This window comes from Polistes canadensis, unplaced genomic scaffold (genome assembly GCF_001313835.1).
Source record: "Polistes canadensis isolate GaletaPanama2010 unplaced genomic scaffold, ASM131383v1 scaffold_24, whole genome shotgun sequence".
Classification (NCBI taxonomy): Eukaryota; Metazoa; Arthropoda; class Insecta; order Hymenoptera; family Vespidae; genus Polistes; species Polistes canadensis.
The window spans coordinates 363863-380881 of NW_014569571.1; the positions used below are offsets into that span (position 1 = coordinate 363863).

General features: G+C 27.5%; 3 protein-coding genes across 5 annotated transcripts; 1 reads left to right on the top strand and 2 right to left on the bottom strand.

Moving 5' to 3' along the window:
• Positions 1–170: 170 nt before the first annotated feature.
• On the bottom strand, positions 171–3255 carry LOC106783717 (malate dehydrogenase-like). Of its 3 annotated transcripts, none has more exons than XM_014742505.1 (5): positions 2988–3255; positions 2792–2906; positions 1108–1804; positions 646–1029; positions 171–549 (listed from the first exon to the last, which is right to left on the bottom strand). In XM_014742505.1, exons 3-5 carry the CDS (start codon positions 1540–1542, stop codon positions 199–201), a joined length of 1170 nt encoding a protein of 389 aa, XP_014597991.1. In that variant the 5' UTR covers positions 1543–1804; positions 2792–2906; positions 2988–3255; the 3' UTR covers positions 171–198. The 3 variants fall into 3 exon arrangements, with proteins under 3 accessions (XP_014597991.1, XP_014597992.1, XP_014597993.1); XM_014742506.1 differs by having other exon boundaries at positions 3031–3247; XM_014742507.1 differs by having other exon boundaries at positions 3118–3241.
• Positions 3256–3693: 438 nt separating this feature from the next.
• LOC106783692 (microfibrillar-associated protein 1) lies at positions 3694–5558 on the top strand. Its single transcript, XM_014742463.1, has 2 exons — positions 3694–3991; positions 4133–5558. Exons 1-2 carry the CDS (start codon positions 3895–3897, stop codon positions 5416–5418), a joined length of 1383 nt encoding a protein of 460 aa, XP_014597949.1. The 5' UTR covers positions 3694–3894; the 3' UTR covers positions 5419–5558.
• Positions 5559–5784: 226 nt separating this feature from the next.
• Positions 5785–15720, bottom strand: LOC106783690 (endoribonuclease Dicer). The gene is made up of 26 exons (XM_014742462.1): positions 15547–15720; positions 15289–15453; positions 15006–15183; positions 14675–14914; positions 14251–14530; positions 14096–14172; positions 13922–14025; positions 13696–13834; positions 13232–13362; positions 12873–13113; positions 11578–11817; positions 11207–11467; positions 10456–10629; positions 9863–10067; positions 9459–9774; positions 8996–9363; positions 8785–8918; positions 8427–8552; positions 7841–8137; positions 7505–7720; positions 7214–7414; positions 6977–7058; positions 6643–6863; positions 6319–6490; positions 6108–6183; positions 5785–6021 (listed from the first exon to the last, which is right to left on the bottom strand). Exons 1-26 carry the CDS (start codon positions 15567–15569, stop codon positions 5859–5861), a joined length of 4830 nt encoding a protein of 1609 aa, XP_014597948.1. The 5' UTR covers positions 15570–15720; the 3' UTR covers positions 5785–5858.
• Between the last annotated feature and the right edge of the window lie 1299 nt (positions 15721–17019).

The following is a 17019-nucleotide window of genomic DNA, read 5'->3' on the forward strand; positions in this document are numbered from 1 at the left end:
CACGAAATTTGAATGACTGAAAGTTATATATATATATATATATATATACATATAATATTAAAATAATCTTTTTAATATTTGATTAATATTAATATGGTGAAAGATAATACTTTTTAAATTTAGAAACCTTGAATAACAATAGAAATTATCTGTAAAATATTAATAATAAATAAATAAAAATTTTAAATGTGATTTTTTTTATTTACAATTAGAAGCCTTCATTCCCATTTCTATGTACTCATTAATAATTGGAATTGCTCTTTCGATCATACTAACTTCCAAAGATGAAACTTTTGGTAAACCAAAATTTTTCTTTATTCCTCCCATCCCAAATTGTAATTGAGATGTAAAGAAACGACATACTGGCAATACATTTGAACGTACAAATGCACATGCATAAACATTATCGAAATCGTTTAAACCACCGGCAAGAGTCAAGATTAACTTTGCTGCAGCTAATCCATCTAAGAGAGCTAAATTATTCACTTTAAAATTAATTTGATCTTGTTTGGTTGCTTGAAATAATTCTATCAATGCATTACTTTGATCCTAAACAATTAATATATGATTATTTATATTTTACTATTACACGAAAGGAAAAAAAGAAAAAGTTTTAAAATATTACAAGATATTTTATACTCGTACACTTGTAAATTCATTGATAGGCTTGGTGCACGATAAAAGTGGAACAATAGTATTTAAATCAGCTCCTCCAGCTATTGGAATTGTTATAAATGCAGGATTCAAATCTAATATATTCCCAGTTATCGTTTCGATTCGCATTATTTCTGTAGAAACTGAACCAATCAATCTATTTGGATCCCATTTGCCTGCATGTTTATAAATTTCTGATACCATCGATAACGTTGCTGTTACAGGTTTTGTAAAAACTACTACAAGTGCTGTAGGGCAAATTGCGATTATATGCTCCACTATTTGATGAATATATTTTGAGCACTTATTAAGTTGAACATATGGATCTTTGTCGATATTAAAATCCGTCTCATCCATAAGTGCAACAATATTTGTCTAAAAATAAATTATAATTGATTTTTCTATATTTCATTATTATTATATTTATAATATTTCATAATTATAATAACGTACTTTTACCAAGGCTTTACTGATTAATTTTTTAGTAAAATACTTTATACGAATGGTAGTATCAATATGGTTTGCATCCAAAATGGTACCAGCTAATTTTCCACTTAAATCAACTAAATGTATATCTTTTATAAAACGAGATTGTTTCAAAAGAACTGTTGTATAAATAGAAGACAAACCTCCACCAATAATACAAACATTTAAGTCGACCATACGATTACCAAAAATATTATATTCATAAGATTGTGAGGGACGCATAATATTATTTTGTTTGCGTTCTTCATTTATTTTGTTCTCTTTAGATCTGTTATAACATTGCAATTTAATATTTCTCTTGCTAATATTTAATTGTATATTGGAAGTATTTTGTAAAATGTAAAATTTATTAAAACAGCTAATAATATTTCGAAAGTAATATGAGAAACACTTGGAGATCATTTTTACATTTAATTTTAGGTTTATGATTTTTTAATACTTTGTCAAAAAGGGGAATAAAAAATATTAATGAAAAAAATTTTTAAGAGAAACGACAATTTACAAAGATCAGTAGTATTATTACATCTTTCTCCAAAAATGAATAAAAATATATGATTATTTTATCGTATTCGATATTTTTAATATGGTTTATTACGCTATTTTGGAATTTTTTTCCTTTTTTTAATAACTCCAGCTTTAACGTCTTTTTGTATTGGGAAAAAATCTGAAACAATACATTGTTTTTAATTAATTGGACATATTTTTGTATTATTCATTTTAAAACATACCTAAAGTTTTTCCAAACAAAATATATAGTTTGTAAAGTTATTTAAAATTTAATTGATCAAGCTTGTTAAATTTATCTATCTTTGCGTCAAGATGATAAAAAAAGAAATGTTATTTATTTTTTACAAATATTTCAATAGTCTTTTGTTCTATTAGTAATAAAATCATTTATTAAATGAAATTGTATATATACTAGGTGTTTTTTAATATGTGGAAGCCACTTTGGAAGTAAAAAAGTTCATATAAATATGTATCCTATTTGAGATTGTTTCAAAGTTATAGCTAGAGGATATTTCTTGTCTTTGTCAATGTCATACATTCAGTTAATTAAATTTAGTCATCTTGGTTTAATCAGTTTAATTTCAATACTGCTTGGTTATCAAACTAGAGGTACTTCATTATTTTCTATTTGCTGTGCACGTTGGAAGTTACATGTGCATAATTCGATTTTTATTTCTGAGCTCATTTAAAAACAATTTTGTATTCGACACCCATTGTCAGCATTAAAAAACTTGCAGCACATATACAAGAAGACTGTTAACAGAGCTATGGAATTCGATGAGACGACGACTGTGTGTATACAATTCAAATCTTTTTGAGAACCTTCTATGAAAATAAATTGTTGCAAATTATTGAAATATAAAAGTAGCTATAACTTTGAAACAAATTCAAATAAGAGGAGACATGTTTGTACGAATTTTTGTCATTGTTTTGTATCTTCTGTCCACTCCTGAAGTAGGACACACATATTCAAAATACTCTATATATTATATTAAATAATGAATATATTTATTATTTAAATATTACTATTTTTTTTATGTATTATATACGAATACAAATAATAAACCAAATATTTCTTACTAATAGTTTAATTCAAGTTTTCTATTTACTAATATTAATTAAAATAATGTTATAAATTTTTTACCAGGTGCACACGAGAAGTTGCTTATCATTTTTTCTATATCATTTCTTACTAGCCTCAAAAGAGAATAATAGTCCTGTAAATCATTGTACGTTTTTTGTAACATTTGTAATTCTTCCTGAAAAAAAGTATGTTAAAATATTTTTTGAGTTTTAAATCTACAATATACAAGAATAAAAATCAAATATGTTTCACGCACAAAAAAATGATCAAGCGAATTTAAATCATTTCATCAAACATACTTTATCTGCCATTTGAAAAAAAAGTACTTGTAAATTGTTGTAAATAAAAACAATGCACAAATTTAAGAAAACAAAATTGTTCTTAACTCAATTTATGGTAGTTAACTTTGTTTCTAACAATCATAGTTGCCAACACAAATTCAGGATTGTCGCGAAGAAAAAGAGAAGATTAGAAAAAATAATTAAATAGAAAATTATTTATGTTATGTCGGATGTTGCGTATGCAGTGTTCTCATTGGTCGCTTGTCAGACGGCGAGTGTGAAGCATTCTCATTAGCTGTTTGTCGGACGGCGAGTGTGAAGCGCCTTTACACGTTCATGAGGAAGCGCCGAAATGTGGGATATTCCCCACAAGTTTGTAGCGTGTTCAATAATATTCAAAAATAATTAATTCACTGGGGAAAAATATTATATGAATATTTTATTATAAACGTATCAAAAAGGACCTGTACAAAATATGTAATAAACTTAACAAAATCTTAAAGAGGAAAAAGGAAGTAGTGACTAGTTTCACGTCTTTGTTTGCTGCTCGTGAGTACGCGTGTGTCTCACTCGGTGGTTGGAACGGAAGAGCGAATAGTAGCGGTTGTTCATCAACGTGGTGTTTTTTTAGTTCTTTAGTTTCACCACTAGAGGCGTGACGGTAAGAGTACCGGAGGCGCCAAGCTTTGGCGTGACGGCCACAAGTTTATGGTACACATTGCCATCTAAATTTTAATATTGTAAACCCTAGTTTTCCTTTCGTATGAATTGTAATTAATTATAGTTAGTCAAAGCTTGTGTCGTAGTGGTTTTAATTTTACGAAGAAAAAAAGTGGAGAAAAAAGAGAATTTAATAATTGTAATTTCAACAATAACGTCAAAATGATGATGGATTATTTTGTAACCAATAATTCTTTAGCACCCGCACCTATGGGAATACAAAGTACAGCGGGTGCTGTACCAGTAAAAAATGATAAAGGTTCGTTATAATGATATAATATTTTTCAAAAGATTTTTAACAAAAAAATATATATATATATTATAAAATTATATGTTAAGTAATTAGTCTTTGATTAATACTTTATATTTCTATTAAATGTATTCTTTTCTATTTTTATAGGTGAACTTTCTATGAAAAAAGTAAAAGTTCATCGTTATGTATCTGGTAAGCGTCCTGATTATGCTCCAGTGGCTAGTTCAGAAGAAGAATCAGAAGATGAAGATTTTCTAGAAAAGCGTGTTCACAAAAATTATGATGATAATGAAACCATTACTGATATTCCACATACCGCTCAAGCAGTTAAAATAAGAGACGAAGATGATCCACGCTTAAGGAGATTAACACGATTAGAAAGACAAAGAGATTCAACTGTGGAATCTAATATTGAAAGACAAAGACATATCCATGAACCAGAATTAATTGAGGTAGAACCAGAAAGATCACGTGAAAGGATCAAATTAGAAAGTTCAGACTCTTCAGAAGATGAAGAATTATCAGACTCGGAGATAGAGCGAAGACGCGAAGCCTTGAAACAACGAGTATTATCGAAAAAAGAGACAGAAGAAGAATTGTTACATGGAGAAGAAGATGAAAGATCTGGCGACAGTACCGAAGAAAGCTCCGAATATGAGGAATACACAGATTCGGAAGAAGAAACTGGCCCAAGACTTAAGCCAGTTTTTGTTAGAAAAAAGGATAGAATTACTGTTATGGAAAAAGAAAAAGAAGCTATGAAACAGAAACAAGCTGAAATAGAAGCAAAAAAATTAGCTGAAGAAAGGAAAAGGCAAACTTTCCGTATGGTAGAAGAAGCTATTAGAAAAGAGACACAAGTAAACAAAACTAACAACGAGCAAGAGGGAAAGCTCGAGGACGTTTGTACAGATGATGAAAACGATGAAGTCGAATACGAAGCTTGGAAATTAAGAGAATTGAAAAGAATTAAACGAGATAGAGAAGAAAGGGAACAAATTGAAAAGGAAAGATTAGAAATTGAACGAATACGTAATATGACGGAGGAAGAGCGTAGACAAGAAGCTCGATTAAATCCAAAAGTAATAACTAACAAAGCTGCTAAAGGAAAATATAAATTTTTACAGAAATATTATCATCGTGGTGCCTTCTACTTAGACAAAGATGATAACATATTTAAAAGAGACTTCTCCGGTGCTACTTTGGAAGATCACTTTGATAAAACAATATTACCAAAAGTAATGCAAGTTAAAAACTTTGGTCGTAGTGGTAGAACTAAATATACTCATTTAGTTGATCAAGATACTACCCAATTTGATTCACCTTGGATATCAGAAACTGCCCAAAATCTTAAGTTTCATAATAATCAAGCTGCTGGAATGAAACAAGTTTTTGATCGACCGTCTTTGAAAAAAAGGAAAGATGAAAATTAAATTGAATGTAAATATAACTAAGCATTTATATAAGTTTACTCTGTTTAAATATATAATCGTGTATTAAAATTTATTAATAATAAAATTTATGAGTATAAGTATGTATATATATAAATAAAGAGTATAAATGTTATATATAATTTTAAGCAGTTTAAAGTATATATTTATTTAAATTAGGGTTATTAAGCATTGTTATTAAATTCATTGCAAAAAAATCTTCATCTTTTTTCATCAAGGAATTCGACAGTTGTCTGAAAGATGGGTCAAAGTCTTTGAAAATAATGGAAACTATTTAAAAAAATAACAGATGTATGATTACTTTACAAATAAATACTAATTTTTAAAAAATGCATCGAAATAATTACCATACGTAATAGAATTTATTGTTTTGTCCAATTACCAGATAATAATATATATAAACATATATTTTATTTTTATAGCTATTCATTTCTACAACGTAAATACTTCAAAGCCTGTTTTGCTGCTGCACATTTAGCTTGCTTTTTATTGGCACCAAATCCATGAAAAATTTTTGTTACCCTTTTGGTTATTATTTCTAAAGGTACCATAATAGTATTTGTACCTTCTACTATAGTAGCGGAGCTAGAAAAAATAATTTTAAAATTAAAAACTATTTTATACTATTCATAAAAAAGAAAAATAAAGTTCCATCCTAAAATGAAATTTACAAAAACTTAGCATTTGATCCTAGCTTCTCATAGATTAAACGTACAGGTTGCTTTGGAATATTTTGACTAAAGGTATCTGTAAAAATATATAAAATTCTTTTGGTTAATAGGAATCATATGCGCTCATAATATTATAAAAAAAAGTCAACTTAAAAAAAATAAAGAAAAAATACTAGTTACTGGATAATGAAAACGGTTCTCAGAAACGTACCAATTTCTTTGTGCATAAGAGCATATAAAATTTCCCAGACTTTTTTAATATCTTTGCCAGTATCCATATAAATAGCTGCTATGAAAGATTCAAATATATCGCTTAAAACTTTAGGGACATCAACATATTCAGCCATATTACATTCGTCTTCTTTAAGTAAGATCCAGAGATTCTGTAAGAAAATAATTCATCAAAATTTTATAAATTATTCTACGAGTTTAAGGAATTTTCAAATAAAAATATATAATAAAACAGAAGAAGAGAGAAATTATATTTTTATATTATCCATATCGGTATGTAGATTAAGAGATATGATTAATTTACCTCGTTATTAACCGTGTGATTTCCTTCTTCTTGAAATTTAACGAATCGATCAATAACATCATTTAATTGCGGAGCGTAGGCCAAAAGAGATGTATGCAAACCGTACTTTACAGCTAAGCATGCAAATGTAATATTATTTACAAGTGCAGATCTCAGATCTGTAACATGGCCAGGATTTAATGATTCCCAATTTTGATGAATGTAAGCAGTAATTAAGAAATCTGAAATGAAATGAGAAAAATAATTATGCTTTAGAATAAAATAATAAATATATATGAAAGATACAAATATACACATATTCATAATAAATTTATATAAATTTCCTCATTCTTACCAATAATAGCATCACCTAAAAATTCTAATCTTTGATAACCTTCTGTTACATTATTTTCTGTGAAAGATGGATGTGTGAAGGCCTATAAAAATATAAATATATTTTATCAATATTTGACTATAACATATAAAATTATAATTGTTAATATATTTAAAAATTATTATTACTGTTTGGAAAGGGAGATAGAGAGAGATAGAGAGAAAGAAAGATAAATAGATTATTAGCGTCTTAAATTACCTGTAACAAATATGCTCTGTTTTGAAACTTATAACCCATATTGGTTTCTAGTTTGTCAGCCCATGGCATATATAGATTTGGATCTACTAAACCAATTTCTGGCTTTTGTGAAACACTATATAATAATGAGTGAATATCAGTATTGGAAGGCAAAATATTAAGCCAAATCATTAATTTAACAGCTCCTACCAATCCCATACTCTGTTTAAGTAAATAATAATAGTATAAAAAATATTATTAATAATAATAAAAACAACAATGCAATAATATTAAATAGTAAAATAATCTTACCTTTAGATACACGCTTATTAATGCTTCTACGCAATCTGCAATAGATTTATCTGAAATTACTTGCATACCTAAGAAATACTCAATACCTGTTTGAGTGTCTGCATCAATCGAATTCAAAACTTTTGCTTGCATATTATTTTTTGTATCTCCGCTTATATATCCAGAGAATCTTTCTACTTCGGGTATTTCAATGTCGTACAACACATTCGGTGATACCTTTTATAGAAAAGTAGTGCCCAATTCATTTTTAAAATAAATAAGATAGAGAAAACAAAAGTATAATATTAATTAATAAAATATATATATATAATTAAAAGAAAAGAAAGAAATCAAAACCTTGTTATCTAATAAAATTTTTTGTAAAGGACGAAATGCTGTATAAGCCGGAGGGATAAACGTGCTCAGTGGTATAAAGTCGTCAACTTTCATGTATCCTGGGATGGACTTTTTTGTTCCACAATAATATAAGTTACGGTTTCCAATTATCTTTCCTTTAAGTGCAGTCAAACGACCTTCATTATAAGTTGGATAGTGGGTATATAAATATAAAGATGAAATAAATTTTAAATAAGAATCTCCTAAAGTTTCTAATCTTTCCAAATCAAATACATCATTTCCGGCAGTTGTAAGCGCCTGAAAAAATAATAAAAAGTTATACTATTATCATTATTATTATTATTGTTACAACAATTTTATGGAATATATATGTTACCGTACAAGACCAAAAATGGAGAATATCAGGATTCACATGGTCTCTTGGTGTATGTCCGAAATATTAATGTATAGAAATAAATCCAAATATTCAGTCTTTCACCGATGTATTTGATATGTGTGACAAACGACTATGTAGTAAATCTTGACATTTTTCAACTTCGGTCTTTCACGGTAACATATATAAATTGGAATTTAATATTTTATTTACCTGTATTATTAGTACTGGGTCTGGTCCTATATTATTATAATTTTTATCTAGTATTTTTAAAGTTGGAACTGATACATCAGGTTTACTTGAATAACTAATTATTTTGAATTTACGTTCTGCAGATTCCTATAATAATTACAAATAAAAAAATTTAATATATAATACATATATATACACAAGACAGTTAAAATGATTCATCAAAATTTAAAAATTGTATTTTATTAAATATTACTAATAAAAAACGGAATGACATGAAAAAAAGAAGACCCCAGACGTAATCTTAAGGCAATCCTAATGCAGCCCGATGAATCATTTGTAATTATCTTGTGTGTGTATATATATATATATATGATTTTACCTCTAGTGTGGGAGCATACATAAAATTATGGTAATATTGGATATCGATTAATTGTATTTGATCAGCATTTCTCTCTAAATCTGATGGTTCTTGTTCTTTTGACCAAGGATACAGACTTGCATCGGTATTTAGAACTATATACAATAAAGTATGTCTTAAAACATATACATATCTTATATATTGTTAAATAATTTTAAAAATCATAGAATACCATCAATTTCAGGTCCATTCAAATCTGGTACTGGCTGTTCAGTTTCTATAACTTCATCTAATGCACTTTCTAACACCTGTTCTGATTTAGTTGGAGATTCTTGTGCATCTATAATCAAAGGAGGCCAATCATGAGATTTAAGATCATGTATTGAAATACCCAGCTTTGCCTCTTGAACAATAATCTCTCTTAAATCTAATGCAATTAAAAATTGTGAAATTCTATGAAGAACCGATGGTAATGTGGTTGCTTTAAGCCAATACAATGCAGGATATTCAATTTTAGAACACAGTTCTGGTACTAAATGTTCATCATAATCTTCAAGTGCATCTGCACGTTTTCGTTTACTTAAACCAGATTTCATAGATCTGTAAAAATGTACGAAAATGTATATTATATCCATCATTATATAAATTTAACAAATTTTCTATTCTCTCTTTTCATGCATAGTAATTATACATACCTTGGTTTTATACAATTAATTTTGTTTGAAATTGATTTTACTTCTAACATTGATTGGTTTAAGTCTTGTATTTTCAACTCATGTTTCTCCTCATAATATTCAACATAAGTATAAAAATCACAACCCGGAAAACATGAATTGGGTACAAGGTCATCACATACTTGTGTGACGATATATACATTTGGATATGTTCTATAATTAGGAACAATCAATGCTAACTCGTAATCGGAAGGTTTTAACGATGCAAGACATTTAGTATAATTGATAGATTTGTATTTCTTAACAACACTCCAATTTATTTTGTTTTCATTATCAGCTGTAAAAAAAAAGAAGTTTAGTAATAAATACAATATTTTCTATGGGTTAAATTATGCAAAAAAAGAGAAGGTATATTTGTTACTTACTTGGTACAATAAGAAAACAATTATCAAGATTATCAATATCAAATGTCATGAATTCTTTAATTGCAAGTACAATTTTACTAAATATTGTGGTATGAAAAGTTTTTAATTCCTCAATCTGTTCATCAGTTAAAACTAATCTTGCATAATCAACTTTAGTATTAACATTTAGCTCTCCAACATTCATGAAGATAGGAAATGATGGAATCTAATGAATACAAAATAAATAAGATTTTTTAAATTTACACATATATACAAATCTTTATAAATATAGTATATTTATTAGCTTTGAATATTTATTTAGTCAACAACCATGCCGCGCTGAAAGCACTAATTCCCGTTCGATCACTAAGTCAAGCACGGTTAGTACTTGGATAGGTGAACCGCTTGGTAATACCGTGTACCATTGACACAAAGACTCCGCCTATTTAACATCTAGAGCTGGTCCCAAACCCAGACAAAAGGAGAGGGTTCGAGGGTGAGGCTAGCAACCTACCCTCGGTAAAAACAATAAATCGCTCCCAGAAATAGCAATAAAAAAGCTATTATAACAGGACGAAGTCGTAATAAAAAGAAGGAAAAGAATATTTATTTACCTTTGGAATTGATTTCGTTGAAAGTATTCCAAATCCTGCTGGATCGTTTAATAAATTATAAAATATTAAATTTCTATTATCTTGTGGTACTGAATACGCTGGACTAAAATTGAGAATATGAAGATATAATTCAGTTCCTGCTGAAGGATATGCACCAAATAACGACTCTGGATGCTATAAAAAAAATAAATTTTTTATTAACACTTCTTCTCTCATCTAACTTTTATAATATTTTATAAGTTACTATTTATTTTATTTAAGATAAATTATATTATAAAACTAGATATATATTGTTGCGAGCCGGCTTGAGTCGCCCTGCGAAGAAGGGCGAGAAGGTTGTTTCCAGACGACCCATTTGTTCATGGTAGGAACTTCAGAGAAATCTAGACGGGAAGCCGCGGCGTGCGGACATATTAGTAAAGAGTACGAGGGATTTTCTAAAAGGGACTATGCTTATTATATTGTTGTTATTAGCACTAATAAAGTTTTTGTTCTTATTTTAACCCGTTTCTAAGAAGTGTTACAGTTTTGGAGGCTCGTTTGGGATAAATAAGAAGCGAGTTAAGCTGTGGGATTAACCAAGACCAGTTTGGATTCGAAATTTAGAGAAGTTGTTTCAGGCTATGAAGGGACAGTGGCGAGGATCACGAAGGGAGCTTATGAAGTGCTGGACGGCGTATTAATAATAATACATACGTCCAAAGAAATATGAAATTAATAAAAATAATAATAGTAGTAGTTGAATAATTACATGAATTTCATAAGATCTTCTTTTTCTAGCAGTACCGCTTGTGTTGTTACAGTTTTCCTCTATCCAATTTGGAAATAGATGATCTGTATCGTGTATTATTTCGTTCACAGTCGGCAATAAATTGTCGGATAATTCACCAATTTCATACAATTTAACACAAGTTTTAAAAGCAGCAGATCTTTTAGCTGCATCTATAGAAGACATAATATCTCCAAATGTTATGTCTTTTAATGTAGATATGATTGGTAATTGAAGGGATACCTAGGAAATTTATTGTATTATACATATATGCCAATAAAATATAGTTAATATCTAACTAGAATTCTTCTTTTCCTTTTCTTTGTTTAATAAAACTAATGTAATGGGAATACCTGGTACTTGTCTTCAATTGTATGCAACTTCCAAATTGGAACTAAGGATACTAATTTCGACTTCAACAATACACTGCAATATTTATTTACTAAAGAAATTGCAGCTTGCTCTGTTAGTACACTTTTGACGACGCCATCCTTAGTTTTTATTACATATGGATTGATTGTGTAAGTATATAAATATTCCTCAATTTCCTTTTCAGTAGGTTTTTCCCGAAGATCCGATTTTCCTACTAAAATCTGAATATAATAAAATTAGGATAAAATTAATAATTTCATATATACTAGATGAGAGGAATTTATACAAAAGCAAATAATATAATCCTAATATTAAGTAAATTAATTTTAACGGATAACTAAAGTCATTAGTGAGGTTCAGCAAGCATGCAATGATGTGAATAATTATTTTTATTTATTATAATAAAACGGTTATATAGATAACCGACAAAATTTTTGAATACATGTTAATTAAAGCTACTAATTTCTTATCGTTTCATTTATATCTAATTGTAGTAGAGGTAAACAATCTACTGAGACATCACGACCTCAGTTTGTGAAAGATCTTATACATGTAAACAAAAACAAAGCTAAACGCCTAAGGTATTGTCATGTGATATCATAAACAGTATAAGTGACCGTGAAAGCTTATTACTTAAAAGTAGGGATGCAATGTATTTGGATAAAAGTAAAGTTATATAAAATGCATCTAAAAATAAAGGAATGTTAATAAAATGGAAACCTATAGCTAGTATATAACTGTGTGTAATGCAAATCCAATAAAGGTATATTCAAACTTTCAGTCGTAATGTATATATACATGTTATTACTATTATTCTCCTTTTTATGGGTTTGAATAATCTTAACAACACTTTTCCACACCCTTGATGTCTTTCTCTAAAGTCAACAGTATACAATGTTCTAAATTTACCTATTCAAATACTAACTGTGTCAATCATTATTTAACTTTAGTGATCGAATAGGAACTAGTTTTTTCAACAAGGCAAGGCCGTTGGCCAGTATATATATTGTTACGACCCTGTTTTGAGCCGTCCTTGGAAAAAGGACGTGAAGGCCGTTTCCAGGCTACGAGTTGTTGATCGGGGAGATCTTGACAGGAACTCGAAAAGAACGGACGTGATATTTTACGGAAAATTGTAGAAAAACCCTTAACGGGTACTGGAGTTCCATAAATAAAGTTCTTTGTTAATCTTTCGTAATCTGAGTTTGGGCGGGAGTGTTACTTCTCCGGGAAGCATTACAATATTTATATAAAAAAATACTATATTATGACATACCTGTTCTAAGGATGCATCAATATCTTTAAATAGTTTGTGTTTCTTGATATAACTATTATCATTTCTATCTAACATAATAACATATTGACTTGACGAATGACGAGCGCGTCCTTTACTTTGCATATAAGATCGGAAATCTATTGGAATATCAAAACGCACTATAAGTGTGCAGATAGGTATATCAATCCCTTCATCAAGAACATCTGTTGCTATGACACAATTACTTAATCCATTTCTAAATCTGTAAGAATGTTATAATGTATTAATATTATAATAATATAATATAATATTCTGACTAAATGTTAAAATTTGTAATCAGAGAAATAATATATACAAAATAATATAAGTAAATGACAAACCTTTGTAAAACTTCTTTGTTCCACTTAGAAATACACAAAACTTCTTTAGAATTTTTGAAAGGATCATTATTAAACCCTACCACATAATCCGGAATCAAAAATTTATATTCTTCATCGGTAGCGTGTAAATCCTAAAAATAAGCAAAAGAAAAGTATAATTACAGGCAGATATTTTAATATGATAACAGAAGATCAATTAAAACAGTCGTAAAATTTATATAATATAAGCAATATATTGCAGAAATTTAGCCTGAACACTGCACTTACATTTAAAAAATAAACAAATTAAAACAAAGATATTAAAAGATAAAATTAGAAAATATTATTTATTAGATTCAGAAAACAAAATAAAATATTTTGAAAGATAAATTTGATAAAAACATTTTATTTTAAATTGAAAAATTTCAGTTATATTTTTTTTCAATGAATTAACTAAGAATGTTATTTTTAATTTCGTTTCTTACCTTTAAAATATGATACAATACTTTAGCGGTAAATCTACGTTTTACAAAAATAATGGAACAGAATTTTTGATCGAGTAACTTATTGTCATTGAAATGTTTCAATAATCTGATAAGTTTGAGGACTTGATCTGATACAAATCTGTAATTTACAAAATCATATTTATACATATATATATACATATACACTTAAAAAAATATGTTAATAAAAGTCTTAATATATGCTTACTTGATTATTTTATATTGATCTGTATAAACTCTCATTTCATCATCAAAAATTTTTCTTATTGCAAATAATTCAGTTATTAAATAATCAAAGATAAATATTGTATCCTGGAAAGAAATAGCACATTAATTTTATACTTGCTAAATCAATATAATATAATCTTCTTAATATACATACTTCATCCTCAATGATCCTCTTTTTGAATTCTAATTGGATTAAATGTAATAAAATACACTTATTAACGCCATATATACCTGGAAATAAACGTATTTAAATAATAAATAATTAACTTTAATTATATATTATTTATTTCTATTATTGGCCATAATTACCTGTCATTTCCACATGTTCTATAATGTCTTCGATAATAGACTGAAGTTTTACATTTATTGGTTTTGCTTTAAACTCTTTACTTGATTTATTGGAGTTAGAACATGGTAAAGACAAAAGGTTTAAAGATTCTTTTAAATTTGCTAATTTTTTAATCAATTTGTCCAAACTTTCTGAAATAATATATTTTTCATAGTAAACAAAAACTTCTTTCGGGTTCGTAGAATATCCCTTTATATTTCCTACTGTTGCTATTTTTGAATGAAATGTTATTTCTAAATTCTGTAATATAAAATGATTTGTATCACAGATGCATTCATGTTTATACTTATTTTCTTTTATATGTTTTTTAAAAATTTGTTGTTGTTGATATGTTGATAATTTATAGGATGTAAGATTCTCTCATAACTTATTATTCATTATTACCTTAATCGAATCTATAATATTAGTCAATTTGACGTTAGAATTAAGTAAAGTTGCTGACAATCCTAATATTCTAGGTTGCTCTTTGGCATCACATTGTTCAAATTGCTGCATAACTTGTCGCATAGGATGATCATTTACTGCTCTGTGACATTCGTCAAAGATAATCAAATTAATTCTATTTAAACTTAAGTATCCGTGAGTAATAATATCTACCAATATTTGAGATGTCATTACTAAAACCTAATAAATATTTCGCAATTATATTAACATTACTCAAAAAACAAAAAGAAATATATATATATATATAAATATATAAGTATTATATATGTACTTGATGTTCTTCCAATTCTTTTAACCATATTTCTTTTGTCCAATAATCGACATTCATATCACCACAATATCCCTTACATGATAAACCTGTATGTCTTGCAATATATTCAGATTGTTGCACTACTAAAGGTACTGTATTAACTGCAAATATTGTTCTCTTACCACCTTCGCTATAAGGTCTAAAAAAAGAATATAAAAGCTTATTTTTGGTATGTTATTAACAAACTAATGATAATGAATAAAATCAATCACAAAAGAAAGAAAAAGAAATAATTATTACATACTTCTGTACAGCTGTACTTAATCTCTTAAGAAGCATCATTGCTATAAATGTTTTTCCCGTACCAGTCGGCAAATAAATAATAGTGTTAGATTTCAATGCTGTTTCATAAAGATCTATTTGATATGGTCTGGCGACGAATTCCTTCCCTCCATTTTCCATTTTTGTACTGAAACACACATAAATCAAAGTAAACAATAAATCTTTGTAGTTTGCAATTATAACCTAAAAATAATGAAAATATGAATAATTATCAACTGACCTGACTACTTCTGTATTATCCATAATTAATTTAATATATTTATAAAAATGAATATATTACAACCAAACCGAATAAACATTTATCCTTACTAATTGAGCCTTTTGTTACCAGTTTTAAAGAAATGCAAATTCTCATTAAATTTAAAACCAGGAATACGCAATATCATTGATTATCAACTACTTGCGATGTTATTTGAATCAAAGAGATTTTTTGGAGCCAATCATAGAATTACAAAAGTTCCTATTTTTCTTATTGCTGAAATTTGAATATGATTAAATGGAATATGATTTTTTTCATATTTTTACTTGATAAAACGTAAAAAAATTGATACATTTAATACATATTACATAAAAAGATATATAAGAAAAATTATTTAGATAATTTTAATCCTAGAGTACTATTTTTTAATACGTCAAATTGGCAATTTAAATATTACTGAAGATATTTTAAGTTACCACCACTGATTACGACTATCATGTAAAAAAAAAGAAAAAAGAGAAAAGAAAAGTACAAATAAAAATAGTAAATAACTCTTGGAATAATCCGGAGATTCATAAATACAACCATTTTACATTGGTTTTTTCATTAATACTTTAGTGATCTTTTAAGAAGACATATTACTCGTATTTAGAGGTAAGCACTTCAAAACTTGTTTGGTTTTTATTCTTTTCTGTATTTATTGGTATTAAAATCTTGGTATATAAGTATTTATTCTTGCAGTTTGCAGTTATAGTTTTCATCGTCTTACATTAAAAAACATTGAATAGAAAACACCAAAACATACACAGATATTATTCGCAAACAACAATTACAGATATAATAAAAAAAAATTTATTAACAATTGATCAACAAGAACTTTGATTAATCATTTAAATGGTGGTTTTGGACTATTTCAGGTTGTATGAATATAAATAATAATATGGATGCATATATCATTATATGGAATTCAATAATTGATCAATAATAGAAAAATTGCTTTAAAATGCATAAAAGCTTTAAAAAACTTTTATCTATGAAAATAATCTAACAATGCCATTCAAGTTCGAATAATAATTTCTTGTGACAAATTAAGTCATTGTAAATGTATATAAGTTACACGCAGAATGACATCAGCAGTTTATCTTGGTAGTGGTGGTATCCTCCATCGTGCATTGATATTTATGTTAAAACTAGGATGGAAGTCAAGATTTCGTCTACCAGTATTAATTGTTGTAGCTTTTGTTGCTTTGGATATCAGCATGCAGCTAGAAATTGCATTAGAGCATGAAAATGGTGCAGAACATACTGCTCATTTATAATCCTTGAATAAGATCTTCTTGATTTAAATTAATTGGATATTAAACAATACTATACGTATGTGTCATATGATTCATATGAATACTATTTTTGTTCGTTATATTTTGTAATAATACTGTGTATTTTTTGTATTCTTATAAATAATAAGATAAATATATATAAAAATATCAATTAAAT

Coding starts and splice junctions, on each gene's coding strand:
- LOC106783692 (XM_014742463.1), top strand. CDS start 3,895: ATGATGATGGATTATTTTGTAACCAATAATTCTTTAGCACCCGCACCT. Junction 3,992..4,132: donor ACCAGTAAAAAATGATAAAG/GTTCGTTATAAT, acceptor CTATTTTTATAG/GTGAACTTTCTATGAAAAAA.
- LOC106783690 (XM_014742462.1), bottom strand. CDS start 15,569: ATGGATAATACAGAAGTAGTCAG. Junction 15,454..15,546: donor GATAATACAGAAGTAGTCAG/GTCAGTTGATAA, acceptor TGTGTGTTTCAG/TACAAAAATGGAAAATGGAG. Junction 8,919..8,995: donor GAATGGACCTGAAATTGATG/GTATTCTATGAT, acceptor TATTGTATATAG/TTCTAAATACCGATGCAAGT.
- LOC106783717 (XM_014742505.1), bottom strand. CDS start 1,542: ATGATCTCCAAGTGTTTCTCATATTACTTTCGAAATATTATTAGCTGT. Junction 1,030..1,107: donor TCAGTAAAGCCTTGGTAAAA/GTACGTTATTAT, acceptor ATTTATTTTTAG/ACAAATATTGTTGCACTTAT. Junction 550..645: donor CTATCAATGAATTTACAAGT/GTACGAGTATAA, acceptor TTAATTGTTTAG/GATCAAAGTAATGCATTGAT.